Source organism: Chelonoidis abingdonii, chromosome 17 (assembly GCF_003597395.2).
Source record: "Chelonoidis abingdonii isolate Lonesome George chromosome 17, CheloAbing_2.0, whole genome shotgun sequence".
Lineage (NCBI taxonomy): Eukaryota > Metazoa > Chordata > Testudines > Testudinidae > Chelonoidis > Chelonoidis abingdonii.
The window spans coordinates 20,443,172-20,462,301 of NC_133785.1; the positions used below are offsets into that span (position 1 = coordinate 20,443,172).

A 19,130-nucleotide genomic window follows, 5' to 3' on the forward strand; every position below is an offset into this window, starting at 1 on the left:
GAGGTCAGATCTCTGCTTGATGGTACCTTCCTTTTCCTAGATCTCACTCTGGGGTGCTGTGTGAAAGGAGGGGCGGGGACTGGGTGGACCTGGGGAGGGTGGTGGGCAGCAGAGGATCTTCTTTAAGGGAATGATGGAGGCAGCTGTGGTCAGGGCAGTCCTCCACTGGAGCTGCTCTGCCAGAAAGCTGGATGGGTAGAGGGAACATTGTCCCAGAATCAACTTTCAGACAAAATGCTTCTGTATGGAAGGCCAGGGCCTCCTGTATATACCGGGGATTGTGGAAAGTCACACAGCTCATACCTTGAGGGTGAGCAACCACCTCCTAAATTGAAAAAGGCAGGAGAAATCTATAGGAAAACCTCTGTGATTTCTTCCCCCTTTCTATGCGATTTCCCACAAGGGAAGCAATACAGGTTGCTCTAAATTAAACTAGAGCAGAGAAGCAAACTGACACAGCTGGCCCACCTTGGCTTCTTCCCGCCTTAGAAATACGATGCTCTCCTGGGTCTTAACATTTCAGACTCCAAGAGAAATTCTCTTAAAATCTCTCACCATTTCTTCTATTTGTTTTAAATGTTTTTGTTAGAAGAAAGAAAACTGGGAATAAATGAGTGGCAACAGCAGCTGAAAGCAATCAAACAAATTAATGATATTCACCAGGTCCTGTATTTTGCGGAAGCCACCTCCCAAGACATCCTCCAAGCCGACCCTACTGCTTTCTTTTCCTTATTTTTTTTAATTGCTCATTTTTTATTTTTCTAGTTTTAAAATGTCAGCTTGTAAAAGAAAAGAAAATACCCTACCAAATCCTGCATCACCAACAGGGCAGACTTAAAAAGTGACCCGAAGCCTTTGGGGTGAGATTTTGTGCTGCACCACAAAACTCACGGCCCGAGGGGAAGGAGTGAAGGCACTTTTGTGCTTTTACAATTCTAGACTGCTCTGTGGGCAGAACCTGCCCCAGCCAGGCTTGTATCTCAGGAGGGGAAGCGCAAAGGTGGGCTAGCCATGTGCCTACCACCAGCTCTGTAACACAGAGCAGCTTAGAATGTTTGTCCCACCCTTAGCCATGCCTCTTAAACCAGAGGGACCTCATAGATCAGCATATGGCTGGTCAGTACAGTGCCTGAACCAGAGAAATTTTTCCCTGGCTGGCCAAGGGACTTTTACAGCCACTGTACATTGTGCAGGGGCCACAGTAGAAGGGGGAGTCCCCTCCCTGAACATTTTAAGTGCTCTAAAGGTGTTCCTTGTTCATATATTTTAAACAACCATTCTGCATGGAAATGTCTTTGCAGCTATTTTCATTTCGATAGTTTAAAAATGCAATGGACTAAAAATAGAATTCCCGAGGCTGCCTCCTTAGACGTTTTCTGTTACAAAATGATTAACGATGAAAATTGCTAGTGCTTTAAATGTTGATGCCCTACCATTCACACAACCTAGTTTGAAGATCAGATGAAGGAAATATATTGGGTCAGATGCTCAGCGGGTGTAATCTGGCATAGCTCCACTGACTTCAATGGAGCTAGACTGATTTACACCAGTCAAGGATCTGAAGCAATATATTCTACCCCTAAAGAAAGCAGATGTCTGCTACGTTTTCTTTGTACTTTCAGTTTGTCTGGTCTGCATCCTGACAAGCTGCAAGGGTCTGTTTGCAATGCTAAGGAGGCTTTAGAAGATTCCCTTGTAAATCTCTGGTGGGCTTGAGTTTAAGGGCAACGGAGCCATCTGGAACTGTAACATTTGCCACCTGCTCCTGTCCAGGATGGAGAGGGACATTAAATTAAAAATAAGTGTTGTGAGGGGTGCGATGGAGAAGGGAATTATAATCCTAGGCCCTGATCCTGCAAACACCTCCACATAGGCAGATTCCTGCACCAGTGAGGCTCTGCATAGGAATCCACTCACACAGAGGCAGCTGTAGGATTAGGGCCTTATTTTGAAAATTGCAGACTGGGATGCTGTTACCTTGCGTAGGATGGAGGTACGAGCAGGACAGGCGCTAGGGTTTTGAGTGCCCTAGGCAGACGGAAATTTTGCCACCGCGCGCGCTGCTCCCGCAGCTCCGGTGGAGCTGCCGCAGTGGTGCCTGCGGAGGGTCCAGTGTGCCTGCGGGCGGTCCATCTGAGTTGCGGTGTGCCTGCTGCCCCCTCCGGCGGTGCCCTGACCCAGGGGACACCCTGGGCTGCCGGCTGCCGTGGCAGCTCAGACTCCCTCTCTGTCCTAGCAGCAGGGGCTGCTCAACCATTTAAAAAAAATTGGGGGGTGCTTTTTGGCGCCCCCAAATCTCAGCGCCCTAGGCAACCACCTAGTCCGCCTAAATGTTTGCACCGGCCCTGGGTACGAGTATCCAGATTGGTACCCTCTGTTCATTTGCTGGCGCAAGTTGTGCCAACCGAATGGAGGTTTGTCTTTAGAAAGCTTGGCCACTGGAGTCCATCATCTGTGCCCAACATTGGGTGCAAAGTTGTGGATGTGAAATTAGAGGACGCTTTAAAAATGCGTATTTAATTTTTTCTCCTTTGAGGAAAGACTGAGACTTTGCTTCTCATCGACCCCCTCAAAAAAGTCAGTGCTGTTACTTTAAAAACAAAGGGCCAGCTTTTCAGTGGTGCTAAGCACCCACTTCTCCCACTGACTTGACTTGGAACTGTGGGGGCTCAGCACCTCTGAAAATCAGAAACAAACAGTACAGAATAAAGCCCAATACCACTAACCTGCATGAGAAAAAGAATGGCACTAATTTAACGTCCAGGTAGGGCTGACTCTGACTGATAGAACAGGTCTTCCAAATTGATTGTAACAAAGGTAATGAACTATATTTTACCTGCTGGAAAGGAGAGAAGTCTCCTGGTTACATCTAGGAAAGCCAACATCTACTCACCGGCTCTCTGAGCTTCCAAGAGAAAAGCATTGCCATAGTCCCAAAAAAACATGCCCTTATCAGACAGCCTGTTTATAGCAGCCACTTGTCTCCTCAGACTGAAAATAAAAAGGCAGAAAGTTAGCTCTGAGGTTCATTCACTTATACAAAAGATTAACGTCAGGAACACCCTAGCATTGCTAATATGGCCTGGACTGTGAAAAGGTGGGGAGAGTGAGATAGATGACTTTGAAAGACTCAAGATCAACTCATGTTCTAAGCCACCAGATACCAAATAAAAATACTTTCCACTTCTGTAGCATCTGTTTCCCCAAGCTCTCCAAATGCTTTACAAATATTAAGTGAACCTCACAACACCACTGTGAGGTAGGTAAGTAACACACAGGAGTCACCTCATCCAGCTCAGAAATGCAGCCATCTCTGGGGTGGAACACAACAGCTGTTCAACAGCACACAGCAATACTGCCTGACAGCTCAGGAGAGGAAGTGAAGAATAGTATCTTAACTAGCTGAAACTACAGAGATGAATTCAGAGAAGCAGAATGTAGCTATTGTACATGAATAGGAATTTGGCTCACAGCCCAATTATCACCCACACTCTTATGAACACTGCCAGTGGATCTTTAATGACCACAAGTGATGAGGAGCTTGGTTTTATGGGTTATCCACAGGAGACCTCCTGTCTCAGCACCATACCTGCTAACAACAACCTGCGACACAGGTTAAGAGCCAGGGTGAAGAGTGTCACCTACTAAATTAACAACAGTGCTTCCCAAAGGTCTCCCATCCAAATAATAAGCCAACACAGCTTCTGAGATCTGACAGGAAAAATTGAAGAAGGTGGTACTGCTAGAGACTGCCTCTTAGCACAGAGCTGGCGGTTTCCAGTGATTAGGTAAACCAATTAAAGGCCAAGTAACTTCAGATCGTTATATAATGTGAGCAACTCCCATCACTGTCTCCTCCCTATTTCTGGAACAGAGATCTAAACATTTCAGGCAGCAAGAGAGCTGCCACTGCTAATCTTTGTAACCTCATTCTTTAATTCCTAGTGCTGGTAGTTATAGACTGAAAACCCCCAGCAACTGGCAAAGGCTCAAAATCAATACAGCTGGGGCTCTTAAATTTGTAATGGTCTCAGAAATAAAGTCCTCTTCCAACAAAGTCATTTGCTAACTTGGTTTTAGATCAAAAATCAGGAAGTTAATGAAACTGCTTCAGCCCTCTCTGACCTCTTCCTTGGAGATCTTTGCAATTCTCTGCTCCTTTTCTTTTTCCCTTCAAAGCATGCACAAGGTCTGGGCTATTTTGAACTGGCTGCAGTTTCCACTTGTTTCTTGGACTACAGTAGAATCACAAAAAACAGAGATTAAAAAGACCCCAGTAGATAATTTTCCTCTTGCTTTCACTGGTATAAGTCATGAGTGAAGACAATGCAATTAAATTGCTAATTAAGAAGAGAATCAGGCCCTAGGCCTATTCTGAGAATACCTTTTTCACTGCTTGTTTTCACAGCTCCTGATTCTAATCTCACTTGCAATGGTGTAAATCAGAAATCAACAGAATTACACCAGTGCATAACCAATGAGATTAGGGTCCCTAAGTTATTCTGTATCTTACAGAAAGGTCCTGCTGGAAATTAGCTTTGCTGTTACATACAGCATCACCCTCAGAACAGCATCTAAAATGAAGACCTGGGAGACTCAAATCATTATTTTTGGCCCCTGGGCCAAAGCCAAACAGATGACAAACACAAATTCTAGCCTCTGATGGTAAAAACCGCTTCAGCAGGAGTGTTTCCAAGAGGAAGGAGAACAACAGGGGTGAAGAGTGATAGCACTCAGAGCCAAAGAACCTCTGTAACTGCAAGCACCTGCTGGGTTTTAGTGAAGAACAGTAGCACTGTTCCCTGCTCCTACCCAATTAGTGAAATTACTAGCAAGCCTGGAAAGGATACAGAATAAAGGTGTTGTTGATTTTCTGCTCTCGATGTTTAACAACAACTCACTCACATGCTAGGTACCCTTACATAGGCTACAAACCCCAATAAATTGTTGAAATAGATCCAAGAAGATATTTTCAGACCTTAGTTCATTCATATACAACAGGGAATGACCCTGCAATGGCAGGTAGAGGAACTAAACAATCTGACAGACCATTTCCCTCTCTAGAATCTGTGAGGTCGATTCTATATCAGTTACACCGATGTGAAAGCAGTCATGCCACAGGAGCTAAGAGTTCAACCAGTGTGACTTCAATGGCATTACTACAGATTTACACTGAGAGAGCTGAGAGCGGAGTCTGACCCACTGATTCTATGAACTCTATTATGGGGAAGAAAAGAATCTGGTCACTGGAGAAGCAAAATAAACACTGAGCCTAGAAACAGTTAGCCACCAAACCTGCATAATCTAGGTTGGATGTTTTTCTAACAGATCTGCTCTTGAAATTAATTTGTGGAAGTTCTATGGTCTGTGTTATGCAGGAGGTCAGACGAGATGATCACAGTGGGTGGCCCTTTCTAGCCTTGGAATCTATGAATCCGTAATTGTTTACCTTTCTTGCACAAGGGTACGGAACCTCCCTGGATTGGTAGACATGAGCTGGTTTGCCTCCTCAAAGCTGAGCTGCACGGGGTAGTACCCTCCACTGAACGGATTGTGACAGGAGGTTTGGTCAGATCCAAGATCAACTAGCTGCTCTCCTGTTGTATCAAGTTCATAGACAAGCCTCTCCCTATGGATAGGAAAGATAATATATAGACTGCTTGTCTGGTGGCTGCCATTACAAACATCACCTCATAGTTACATTCCTTGTGAGCATCAACAGCGCCAATTAGGAGTTCTCAGGAATATCCCTAAAGATTTTTTGAAAATATTACAAGGATATCCTGGATTGGCAATGTCTGTTTGTGGATGCCTGATATAAGTATAAATAATGCTTGTTATTGATTTCAATGGGCTTTGGATCATGCCACAAAAGCAGCAAATTTTCTATTCTCAATATTCGGATTACCAAGAGATTGTCTTTCATTAAGACACTATTCTCTAGTTTCTGATTACCAACAAATTATTTTATTAGGACACCACTCTGTGTTTTGTTACCTTTGTTCTCTCTTGCCAAAGCCAAAGCTACTCATTTGTGCCTAAAAGGGGTACTTTGGTCGGCAAAATGTAATTCCCAATTTGGACACCAGGGCTTTACCTCCACGAGTCAAGATGCAGCTTCACTGGTTGGTCTGAAGGACAATTCCCTTTATCTACAAGCTTGGACATTATTCCAGGCTAATTAACACAGAAAAGTGCCATCTACCATCTGGTACTTACCAAAGATCTACCACATTCCCATGGTAGCCCAAACTGAGGATAATTTTATTCTCTCTTGCATCTCTGTAATAGAGTAAAAATGGAAATGGATGAAGAAAATTCATCATCTGGAATAGCTGCAGTTTACAAACTACACATAAACAACCAAAGCAGTCACTCAAAAGAACAGAGAAAAGTATAAGTGGATTCCAGCAGCAAGACAGGTTATGAACACTATCAGCCTAAACCTGCAAGAGGATCCCTATGTTGCAGAGGGATTCTAGGTGCATAAGCAATACAAGATTATACACTGTACCAGGAACTGGACAATGCACAGAAGAGCCAGTGTTCTTATTTAGACAGACTTTCTGTCTGAAAGAGTTTCAGAGTGTGCAGTTAATACTGAACAGGTTAAGGTGCCGGACAAGTCAAATACCATTCGTTTCACTTAAAAACCTCAACAATATTCTTTAAATCCACATTCCCAATATGGAGATTTTATACTTTCACCCAGCTCATCCTTTTCACACCAGATTCTGTAACGGAGCTATGGAGTAATAACAAGACGGAGAATTCATGAGCTGAATTTCTAAAACATGGGCCTGATTCTCTTCTCATTTACCTCAATCAAAAGCAGAGGCGATATGAGGAGAGAGATCCTATAATCCTTCCCCCACACACCCATGTGGGGCATTGCAAGGGCTGCTGCGGTTACTTCAGGCCTTGAGCAGGATTTAGCACATAGGGACAAACACAGCACTTCATGAGTCATACCTGAGCCGAGCAATGCAGTGATCCAGGCTATCGGTGATTTCCATCAGCCAACCTTGCCTATAACGTTTCAAAAGTGCAGCTTCATCAACCTGAGACAAATTGCATATTTATTTCAGGACTCTCATCTCACCTACCGAAGAACTTCTCCATTCTCTCTTTAACTTTAAAACAATCCTGGATGAAACACTAACAAATGTACATAACACAACACTTCTGCATTGGCTTCAAGGTGATGGGCTTGGTGATCTAAGAGTTGTTTTTAATTTCTAGCTTCTAATATTCCATCAGTTCTGGTTTCTGTTGTTTCAACCCAGGAATGAAACAAGAGCTGAATCTTTTCTCCAACCACCTCCCAACCCCAGACTTTGTGGTTTTAATAAAATGGGAGCCAGATCACTGCTTAATTAGTAATGAAAGAGGTGTCAGGGCTCAAGCAATTTTTTTTACTTTCATAAACAACATGGCAAGCCCAGAGGTGCTGGGGCTATGAACTGCCAAGCCCAGAGGTGCTATGGCCCAGCACAAATTAAGCACTGAGACAGATCCAAACCAATCTGGTTTTGGAAAAACAAACTCCTAATGAGAGCTGATTAGGAAATAATATCTTCCCCACAAAAAATTTTAACAACAATTTTTTAATTTCTCTTGGAATTCTTCGTGTTTTCACTGAAAAACTGAAAACAAAAAATGTTTCCATTTTCAGATTTTCAATGAAAACTCAAATATTTTCTGCAAAACTTGAAATTTGTCATTTAAAACGTCCGTTGAATCAAAAAGCCATTTTCTGTTGAAAACACAGTGATAGCAATTTTTTCACCAGCTCCAGCCCTGACTAAGGGAGGTTTTGCTGAACCAAAACCATCACTGGATTTGGTCTTCTCTTGACCGTTTGGAAATTTTCAAAAATCTCAGCTAAAAAGGAAACAAAATGAGCAAAAGATATTTTCCTTTTTCCAGTCAACTGTCACTTCTATTAAAAAAATGGGTCAAAATGGGACCCAAGTATCCAATGCCCTTGTCGTTCTGAACTTTGAGGGTCCAGATAAGATGAATCCCAAATTTGAACCCTGCACCACCATTAGTTTTGGTGTGTTTCTGTGTCTATGTGCGCGAGACAGAGACATACACAAATCGAGATACATACCATGGAGGCTTTGGCAGTGACTCCACATTTAAGGATTAATAGGCAAACATTTGCATCTCTAAGGCTTCTTATACGAGTTATGATGAGTTTCAGACACCATACAGGCTGCAAAACTCATGCAAGCCAATTTTCTGCTGCACCACAGCAACCGATTAAAGCAGCCAGGCTGGTGTGCATGTACATACACACAATTTTATAATAAACATTTAAACTGCCACACATTCCCACAGCCCACTCCCAGCATTTTCTTTCCACCATTTTCAGCCACCCAGTCATTTATATGTAAACAAAAAAAGTTAGATCAAGCCCAAAATATATAATGCCCATCAAAGCTGATGGAAAGCCTCCTCTTGCCAAGTTATTTCAGTGTGTGAAACATGCCATCAATTCGCATGCCACTGATTAGCAATATCATTAAAAAACCCTGGTTTTGGGCAACACCCGTGGAGCAGCACACTAAGAAGTCAGTTACATAGAGGAGACTGCTTCTCTTTGTATGCTGTTTTAGTACCAGGCAAAACAACAGTGATGGAGAAAAGAATGCAGAATGGTACATGACAAATAAATGGGTTCTGCTGCTACAATTCTAAAAGTCTGAGTGCTGCACTGATTGGACTATCTAAATCCTTTGTGTTATAGTATCTTATATACTGTATTTCTGACCTATCTTGATAGGATCTTGGATGTCACTTCATAGACCCCACCAACACGCCCAAATAAATTAACTTCCTTTTCACCAGATTCTAGAAAATCTTTTATGCTCTTTGATCAGCAAGTCAACAGTTTTTAAAATGACATCAACCACATGGGTTCACATCATACCTAGTGTACCTCCAGTGGGACTAGTGGAGTTATGCTAGGGATTCTCCTCTCTAACCTTATACCCCTGCATAATAAGTTAAAGAGGCCCCAACAGGTAGTTTATGCCCCAAAGTGAAGCTATGAAATATATTTTATATATATATATATATATATATATATATATATATATTTTTTTTTTTAAAACATACCTATGCAGGGTTTGCAACAATTTTGCTAGCATATGAATAGCTGTCAGGGAATCAGACCTTAAAAAATGAGACAGAACCAGCAGTAATTCCCCTCCAACCCTGCAACACCTCTCAGAGAGTTGGGTAGGGTGCAGGCATGGAACTAGAGCCAGTGGCCACAAGACTGCAAAGGAAGTTATGCTACAGGCGACCAGAGATTGGTGCAGAAGAGAATGCCCACTGAAATGATAGGCCAGGCTCTGCATAGTTCTATATGGACTTCCCAGCTGATCCACCGGTTTTACTGGCTGTCAAGGCTGGATCACAGGCAGCCAGATCTAGTGATCAGAGCCAAAGTCCACAGTCAGAAGTCGTTTTGGTCAGGATACCAGGAGATCAGAAGCAGGAGACACACTGGAGATCAGAATCAAGAGTTGGTAACCAGAGTCAGGCCAGGTCAGGAAACGAGGGGGTCAGAGGCAGGAGACACAAAGGAGATCAGAACCATGAGTCAGAGGTAATGAGCCAAGGGAGCAGAAGCAGGAGCCACAAGGTACACAGTCCAGAGCAGGGTGGATCCCAGTTGTTCACCCAGCTTCCTGTTCCTAGCTTAAGTAGAGCCAGCAGGCCAATCAGCTGGGACTCCACCAATAGGATGTCAGAGGTGGAACCTCAAACTAGAGTTGGGCTTCATGGGTCCATCAGTTGTCAGCAGGCTGCCAAGTGGAGGGTTGATGCATGGCTCACACCGTGGACCTAGGTTTGAGGCCTGTGGGTCATGACACTGGCTATGTTCCTTTCCCTCTTTGAGTTGGCCCAAACTCGTCCCCATCAGATGACTTAAAATCTTGCTGCTGGAGTCTGGGGCACAGGTTCAATCCTACTGTGGTCTTACCAATGGGAGGGCATTATATGGCACTTAACCCCAGTCTGATGTTATCACTGTTGTGAACAATCAGCTTTTTAAAAAACCCCTTTTCAAATGTTTTGTATTGGTAAGCCCTGGCCCTGATCTTGTAGTCTTCACTTAAGCAAAAATCTCATCCGAATCAACAGTGCCTCAGGCACACTTTATATTAAGGATATATGTATGATGGGTTAGTAAATGACTAATGAATGGTTTAATAAGTATTTAGTCAATTGTCCTACAGTCCCATAGGTCAGTGGTTCTCAACCTTTTGGGCTCAGGACCCAGCTGTAAATGTTTATGGCCTGTTGCAACTCAGTAAATAGTCTGGAAGTGGATTCCCTGGGGTGGTTTTTGTTGGGTCCTGCCTCCCCGGGGTGTTGGGTCCTGCCCAGCACTGGGTTGCCAACTTTCTACTCACACAAAACCGAACACCCCTTGCTCCACCCCCTGCCCAGCCCCTCCTATGAGGCCCCATTTCTGACTCACTCCACCCTTCTCCCTCTGTCACTCGCTCTTCCCACCCTCACTTATTCACTCATTTTCACCAAACTGGCTAAGGGGGGTTGGGTTCGGGAGGGAATGAGGGATCCGGCTGGGGGTGTGGGCTCCAGGGTGGGGCCAGAAATGAGGAGTTCAGGGTGCAGGAAGGAGCTCTGGACTGGGGAGTGGAGCTGAGGGCTTCGGAGTATGGTAAGGGGCTCCAGGCTGGAAAAGAGTTGGGGTGAGAGCTCCAGCTGGGGGTGCAGGCTCTGGTGTGGGGCTGGAAATGAGAGATTTGGGGTACAGGAGGGGGCTCTGGGTTGGTGCTGCAGGGTTTGGAATGTGGGCAGGGGCTCTGGACTGGGGCAGGGGGTTGGGGTGCGGGGGGGGTAAGAGCTCCAGCTGGGGGTACAGATTCTGGGGTGGGTTTGGGGTGCAGGAGGGTGCTCCAGGCAGGGACACAGGGGTTTGGAGGGTGGGAGTGGGATCAGGGCTGGGCTTGAGTGCAGGAGGGGAGGGCTTTAGCTGGGGGTGAGGGCTCCGAGGTAGGGCTAGGGATGAGGGTTTTGGGATGCAGGCGGGGGCTCTGGACTGGGGCCGAGGGGTTTGGAGGGTGGGAGAGGGGTCAGGGCTGTGGCAGGGGGGTGGGGCACAGGAGGGGGTCAGGGTGCAGGCTCCCAGCAGTGCTAACCTTAAGTAGCTCTCGGAAGCAGTGGCATTCCCCCCTCCAGCTCCTACGTGGAGGCGCGGCCAGGTGGCTCCGGGCACTGCCCTGTCTGCAGATGCCGTCTCCGCAGCTCTCATTGGCCGCAGTTCCTGGTCAATGGGAGCTGGAAAGATGGCACTTGGGGTGGTGACAGCATGTGGACCTCCCTTCCTGCTTCTATGTTTAGGTACCAGCTAGGGGACATGCCATTGATTCCAGGAGCCATGCAGAGCTATGGCAGGCAGGGAGCCTGCCTTAGTCCCACTGGGCCACCAACCAGACTTTTAACAGCCCAGTCAGCTGTGCTGACCAGAGCTGCCAGGGTCCCTTTTTGACCAGGCATTACCTGGCAATCCTACCCGGCACTCAACCCACAGTGGCAGCTCTGGCAGCTCCTGTGCTGTGGGGCTGGCTGGGCTTGGCTCTTGGCTCTGGGCATTGCAACCTCCAGGGTTTCAGTGCTGCTCAGGTTTGGCCCTGCTCCCTGACTGGACCAAATTTGTGTGAGTGGAGTTGTGACCTGGCTCATGGGGTTGCAGTGCCACTCATTCACATTTGGCCTATTTGGACTCCTGTCATCATGACAGCTGGGCCAAATTTGAGCAGCACTGGGATCCCAGAGGTTGCACTGCCTGGAGCAGGGAGGCAAAGCCAGCCAGCCCTATGGGATAGGAGCTGCAACGTGACCCAATTTTGTGTTGAGAAACCCTGACATAGTTCGGTACGTTTCTTCCTTTTAAACATCTATAACTCCTTCTACTGATGGGTGCTGGCTGGTGAGTCTTGCCCACATGCTCAGGGTTTAGCTGATCGCCATATTTGGGGTCGGGAAGGAATTTTCCTCCAGGGCAGATTGGCAGAGGCCCTGGAGGTTTTTCGCCTTTCCTCTGTAGCGTGGGGCATGGGTCGCTTGCTGGTGGATTCTCTGCAGTCTGAGGTCTTCAAATCACAATGTTGAGGATTTCAATAACTCCAGTCATGGTTAGGGTTGTTATAAATGTGTATGGGGTAGGGTTTGTGGCTGCCTTGTGCAGGAGGTCAGACTAGATGATCATATTGGTCCTTCTGACCTATGAGTCTATGAGTCTATGTCAAAAAACCACCCAATTCACCCTCCCCTGAGCCAATGCCTCATCAGGCTGGCACAGTAGCTTAACGTACAAAAAGGAGTGACGTAGCCAGCATCACATCGAATTAATTGGGAACCCATTTTGCAGATGGGTGAACTGGAGGTGCCTTTTCAGTGTCAGATCGAATGAGACTTGAACCCACAACCTTCTACTGATGTGCTTACAGCTATCTATGCTATTCATGTCTGTACATACTTATAATCTAATCTACTTATTTGTTAACTCTTCTGAATAGTTTATAAATGAGCTTTAGTATAAAGTCGTGAAATGTGATATTTCTGTCCAAGTAAGAAGGGAAGATGAGGTTTTATAGAGTTGAAAATTGTTAAAAATTAGAAGGGAGGTTGTCATAAACAGATTGTTAAGGGTTAATGTCTCTATTTACCTGTAAAGGTTACAAGCAGGGAGACTGGAATACCTGACCAGAGGACCAATCAGGAGACAAGATACTTTTAGATTGGTGGAGGGAAGTTTTGTGTGGGTCTTTGTCAGTTGTGTGTTCTTCTCTTGGGAGGTCTAAGAGAGACCAGACATTACTACAAGCTGTCTAAGTTTCTGTTCAAATAGTAAGTAAGAACAGGCAGTTTTAGTCTTTTTGATGTGTTTTCTCTATTGCAAATGTGGATCTGGTGCGTTAACTTTATATGTGTAGTTGCTGGGAATATTTGATTTGTATTGGTACTGGGGAAAGTTTCTCTAGTGCTGTAAGCCTAAAGGACCCTGTAATATTTACATCTTGAACGTACAGAGATAATTCTTTACTTTTTCTTTCTTTTATTAAGAAAGATTTCTTTTAAGAGAACCTGATTGATTTTTTTTCCTTGTTTCCCTTGTTTAATCCCAGGAGATTGGGTTTAACTCATCAGGACTGGTGGGGAGACGGGAGGGGGAGAGGTGGAATCTCTCTCGTCTGTTTTCCTTGAATCTGTTGCCTCTTTGTGGAAGGAAGGAATGCTTCTCTGTACTGTGATTTAAAGAGTTTGATCAGTAGTCTCTCAGGTAGCCCAGGGAGGGAGAGACTGGGAGGGGGAAAGGAGGGAGGGAATGGTTTATTCCTTGTTTAAGAACCTAAGGGATTGGTTCTTGGGGTCGCACAGGGAAGGTTGGGGAGATCAGAGTGCCCCAAAACACTATATTTTTGGGTGGTGGCAGTGCTATCAGATCTAAGCTGGTAATTAAGCTTAGAGGATTCATGCTAGTATCTCATTTTCTGAACTCTAAGGTTCAGATCTGAGAAGGAATGCTATGACAGAGGTAAATTGATCTTTAAGCTCCATTCAGTGGATCAGAATTGTATTTTTATTCTTTTGCTAAAGAATAAATGATTATATAATGAAGCAGCCCCATTATTCCAGTCTATGCCTGATCTGTGTTTATTACATTTTGGAGTATAGATAATTATTCTGATCAATTCTGGTTAGAAACCAAAGAAAACTTTAGAAAACCAGAATCATTATAAGGAGCATCAGAACATAAAAACAACCAAAAAATGCAGGCGCTAAGAGACTTTAATGTTTGTCTTTATTTATATTTCAAATCAGGGTGGATTTTATTTCAGTCTTATGGATACTTACCTTTATCAACATTAGAATTCTAGTGTTTGGCTTTTAGATGTGCTGCTTATCCATCGTTTTATAAACCTGATGGGCTCAAAACATCCAGTGTGCGGACTGCTAATGCATTAGAGGTCTTTAAGTTACAGATAAAAGCTAGCTAATATTAGCAAAATATCATTAAAAATTGATCTTACTCTAGACGGGAGTAAAAGAAGAAGCTGTGTTGCTACTTGCCCTCATTTTTTAAAAATCTAGGAGGCAGTTGTTAGACAACTTTCCTTTAAGGGATCAAATAGATGAGCCATTCTGGCAATCTTTGCTCAGGCAATACTCCTATTGAGCCAAATGATAAATTCCGCCTCCCCCCAGCTGAGGCTACACATCAGTGGTGTGGTGTGGTGGAAGAGGATATGGCACTCTGGCAATTCCCCAGACAAAATACTTGCCTCTAGGAGTCCTTTAAAAATTGGTATAATTTAGAACAGCTCTGAGACTGCTCTAAGTTATGCTAAGAGTGGTAGGGGGTGGGGGGAAGAGGGGAGACCAGCCCCTGGTTGCCGACTCCATTCAGCGTTTGGGAAAGTGCATCCGGGGACTGAGACAATGGACTTCAGTGCAGGATCAGGGTGTTCAAAGTCCAAATGCAGAAGCGCAGAATGAAGCAGCCCAAAGCTTTGTGTACCAAAATGGAACATTTGAAAGAGAAATTGTATTGACCTTTCATATCTGGTCACTATAATGAGATCAGGACTTGCTGGGATAAATGCTTGAGACATGTGCTGCCCCAGTGGTCTTTAGCTGATCAATAAATGCCCTGTGATGGGCCTTGTTGCTTAAGGGAAGGATTTGGTCTTACCTCAGCAATGATTCCCACACATCCAGCAATGACTGCAGCTTTAGCTTGAGCACCACTCATCCCTCCAAGACCAGAGGTGACAAACACCCTCCCAGCCAGGTCCTCCACACCCAAGTAGCGACGACCTGCATTCAGCACTGTTAGCTAACACACAATACACAACAAAGCAATTATTCATAACTCCTTTCCCTAAAGTCCATAAAAGTTAAAGATATTTAACACATTTGTTTCTCCATTGTAGTTTTGCATTGATTAGATACTGTGTCAAGCCTACATTTGTTTACAAGTAGAATTGGTTAAGATGCTCTAAGGCAGGGGTGGCCAACCTGTGGCTCTGGAGCCACATGCGGCTCTTCAGAAGTTAATATGCGGCTCCGTGTATAGGCACCGATTCCGGGGCTGGAGCTATAGGTGCCAACTTTCCAATGTGCCTGGGGGTGCTCACTGCTCAACCCCTGGCTCTGCCACAGGCCCTCCCACCACTCCACCCCTTCCCACCCTCTCCCCTGAGCCTGCTGTGCCCTCACTCCTCCCCCCCCCGAACTTCCTGCACGCCATGAAACAGCTGATCAGGAGGTGCAGGGAGAGACAGGGAGGTGCTGATTGGCAGGACTGCTGGTAGGTGGGAGGCGCTGGGAGCAGGGCTCTTTGGCAATGTACATTGGTAAATTCTGGCTCCTTCTCAGGCTCAGGTTGGCTACCCCTGCTCTAAGGTACTGGTGTTTTTAGGAGGGTCACGTGCTCTTCCCAGCCTTTTGCAAGAATGTAATGCTTGAAACACAATGGAACTGATTTAAGGGATCATTTACATTCAATATCAGTAGAAACTATTTGAATGGTTAAAGAATAGAACAAGCTGCCGAGCAAGGTTGTAGACTCAACATTCCTGATCCTGAACATATTCAAAAGACATCCAAGTCTTGTGGATGGTTTAGGGGTGCCAGAATGAATCCCGCCATGAGGCCAGGGAATGGAATACATATTAATTAAAGGTTCCTTTCAATCCAAAAGACTCTGTGGACATACTCATGGGTTACAGACTCTGTCCACACAAGTCTTTAGACAGGATTTTGAGACACTATGCAAGAAGAATCTGGCAGACACAAAATACAGTATTTCAGTACTAAATAAAATGAGGGACCAAGAACACGTTACATTCAATGGAGCAGGTACTAGGACAATACATGTTCAGCCAGTTCACCTGTTGTAACTAGAGATGGGCCCAAATTAAAACCTTGGATCCAGACACTCTCATATTATGGATCTGGATCATGATTCCATCTCTGATTTGAAGAGTTTGGGGAGGAGCTACAGTTCTCTTAATGAGGTGGCAAAACTAGTTTCCTTTAGTAGTCAGGAGCATCCTGATAACAACGGTCAGCTCAGCACCACTGGCAGCCAACTCTCCCAGAGAATGTACAGACCCCTCCCCAAATCTCTTACCACAGTTCCATGGACAATTCCCTGTGGTCCAATGTAGCAATAGCTCCCTGCTGTCATCTGTCCATACCTATCAATTGAAGTGAGCACAATGATGTCCATTTTATTCAATTCAGAATAAGATTAAAATTAAAACTGCATTTTCTGTGGCTATCTTATCCATTGTTATAAAACCTGGTATATCACGTTTACAGTGTAACTGGATCCTGTCTGCATTATGTGTAAGTGATTGTCCACCACCATCAAAGAGAGGAAACCGTGTCAATATCTCTCCATTCTTCCATGTGCTAACTTCAATGGCAGTGTCAGCTCAAAAGCCCAAAGCTGGTTATTTATTGTAATCAGGTCAAATATGGGTATAGAAGGAGCTTTGGGAGTGCACAGCTGCAGCACAAACAAGTAAACTGGAAACATGGCTTTATGTGGGCTAAGCACCCTGGCTGGGACTCCCCATGGGGATGAAGTGATGTAGATCCTGGATCCCCATTGAAAGTCAACGAAAACTGAGGATAAAATTTTCAAAAGCACCTAAGTGATTTAGGATATGTCTACACTGCAAAAAAAAAAAAAAAAACACCTCCCTGCAGTGAGCCTCAGAGCCCAGGTCAATTGACTTGGGCTGCTGGGTTTGTGTTGTAGAGCTAAAAAAGAGCAGTGTAGACATTCCCACTGGGGCTGGAGCCTACTCTCTGAAACCAGGTGAGGGCAGAGGGTCTCAGAGCCCGTGCTCTATTCTGAGCAGGAATGTCTACATGGCTATGTCTGGCCTTGCAGCACAAGCCCTGCAATCCTTAGCCAGTTGACTTGGGCTATGAGACTCGCTGCAGAGAGTTGCTTTGGTTTAGCAGTGTGGATGTGACTTGACTTTCAGTGCAACTTAGCACTTAAATCACGTGAGTGCTTTTGAAAATTTTACCCGAGATTCCTAACTCTCAATAGCCCCCTTGAGAATGCTAGTCTCCATGTTCATCCTCTATATTAACCCCCTTCATCTCCACTCCTTATTTACATGCACCTACTTCCCCAAGACTTTCACAGCACTCTAACTGTTAATTCTCACCATGACATGCAAAGTCTTGTATAATTGAGTGAACAATCCCCCTGATCCACAAACTGGATGAGCAAAGAAAAAATAAAACGTAATCCAATTATTTAATTTCCAAAATATCAAAAATATCATGTCTTGGTCATGACCGAGCCTTTAGACCTTGATTCAGCTGAGTCCTTATACATGTGTTTAACTTTAAGTCCCAATGTGCTTATATTGTTTGCTGAGCACAGATGGGATCACTTGTGCTTAAAATTAAGTATGTGTTTAAGTGCTGTGCTGAATCAGGATCTTACCTTAGTTATAGAACACAGTTAAAGTCCATCTACATTAGAAATTTTAATCAAAAGGTAACTGGTACCTGACTCAGGTTTAGTTAATGTAAGACTGCAAACCTTTGAAATAGGAGTAATAATAAAGCATATCTTACATTGTAACTCCCATTGCAAACATTTTCTCATATTCATCTCTGGAGGAATAGTTGGGAATAACCTAAAAAGAAAAAAATAAAGCTTTGGAACATAGCAATGGTTCTATTCCAAATAGGGGTATGTCTACACTACGAAATTAGGTCGATTTTATAGAAGTTGATTTTTAGAAATCAATTTTATACAATCGATTGCGTGCGTCCACACTAAGTGCATTAAGTCAGCAGAGTGTGTCCTCACTACTGTGGCTAGCATCAACTTACAGAGCAGTGCACTGTGGCTAGCTATCCCACAGTTCCTGCAGTCTTTGCTGCCCACTGGAATTCTGGGTTAAGCTCCCAATGCCTGATGGGGAAAAAACATTGTCATGGGTGGTTTAGGGTACATGTCATCAGTTGCCCCTCCCTCCATGAAAACAACGGCAAACAATCGTTTTGCGCCTTTTTTCTTGCGTTACCTGTGCAGATGCCATGGCATGGCAAGCAAACAGGAAGCCTGCTCAGCTCACCATCACTGCTGCTATTGTGAACTGGAGGCTTCTGCCTCAGGCTGCACTCCCAGCTGGCAGCACCAGGCAGTTGCACTTATCCTAGCCTACCCCTTGCTCCCATGGCTCCTGAAACCTGGACAGTAGTAAGGAGCAGTTCAACTATAGGCTGAGCAAGCACAGGATAGGCAGAATGTGCCTTTGAACGTTTAAAAGCTCGCTAGCACTGTTGGTCAGATCTCAGCGCAACCAATATTCCCATTGTTATTGGTGCTTGCTGTGTGCGCCATAATATCTGCGAGAGTAAGGGGGAGACATTTATGGCGGGGTGGGAGGTTGAGGCAAATTGTTTGGTGTCCGATTTTGAGCAGCCAGACACCAGGGTGATTAGAAGAGCACAGCAAGGAGTGCTGTGAGGCTTTGAAAACCAGTTTCATGATTGGCCAGGCTTCAGTGTGACAGTTGTGTGTGTTTCTCCTTGATGCAAACCCGCCCCCTTTGTTGATTTTAATTCCCTGTAAGCCAGCCACCCTCCCCCTTGAAAATAAAGTAACTATTGTTTTGAAACTATGCATTCTTTCTTTATTACTTAAAAAAAAATTAGATAATGGACAAGGTAGCCCGGGTGGGGTGGGGGAGGAGGGAAGGACAAAGCCATATTGTTTATTGTAGCCACACTAAAAATCAAACTGTTTGAATGATAGTCTTCAGTTGCTTTGGCCATTCTCTGGAGTGGAGTGGCTGGGTGCCCAGAGCCTCCCCCCCATGTGTTCTTGGGCGTCTGGGTGACGAGGCTATAGAACATTGGGAGAAGGGTAGGCGGGTATACAGTGGATGCAGGGGGGGTCTGTGTTCTTGTTTGCTTTCCTGCGGCTCCAACAGATGCTTCATCATGTCAGTTTGTTCCCCCATTAGCCTCAGCATCACGTCCTGCCCCCGGTCTTCGCATTCACTTAATTCTTTCCTGGCCTTTGCCACTGAAAG

At 44.8% G+C, this 19,130-nt stretch overlaps 1 protein-coding gene across 2 annotated transcripts in view; it reads right to left on the minus strand.

Moving 5' to 3' along the window:
- The window catches only part of UROC1 (urocanate hydratase 1), a 68,672-nt gene that overhangs the window by 27,375 nt on the left and 22,167 nt on the right, over positions 1–19,130 (minus strand). For both annotated transcript variants that reach the window (XR_004374213.1, XM_032784313.2), the window contains 7 exons: positions 17,662–17,723; positions 16,187–16,253; positions 14,744–14,887; positions 6,973–7,061; positions 6,220–6,282; positions 5,450–5,629; positions 2,894–2,991 (listed from right to left, as the gene is read on the minus strand). Coding sequence is in view for 1 of the 2 variants with exons in the window: in XM_032784313.2 (XP_032640204.1) it covers positions 2,894–2,991; positions 5,450–5,629; positions 6,220–6,282; positions 6,973–7,061; positions 14,744–14,887; positions 16,187–16,253; positions 17,662–17,723 (703 nt within the window). In the remaining variant the exon portion in view is untranslated. The remainder of the gene's footprint in view (positions 1–2,893; positions 2,992–5,449; positions 5,630–6,219; positions 6,283–6,972; positions 7,062–14,743; positions 14,888–16,186; positions 16,254–17,661; positions 17,724–19,130) is intronic.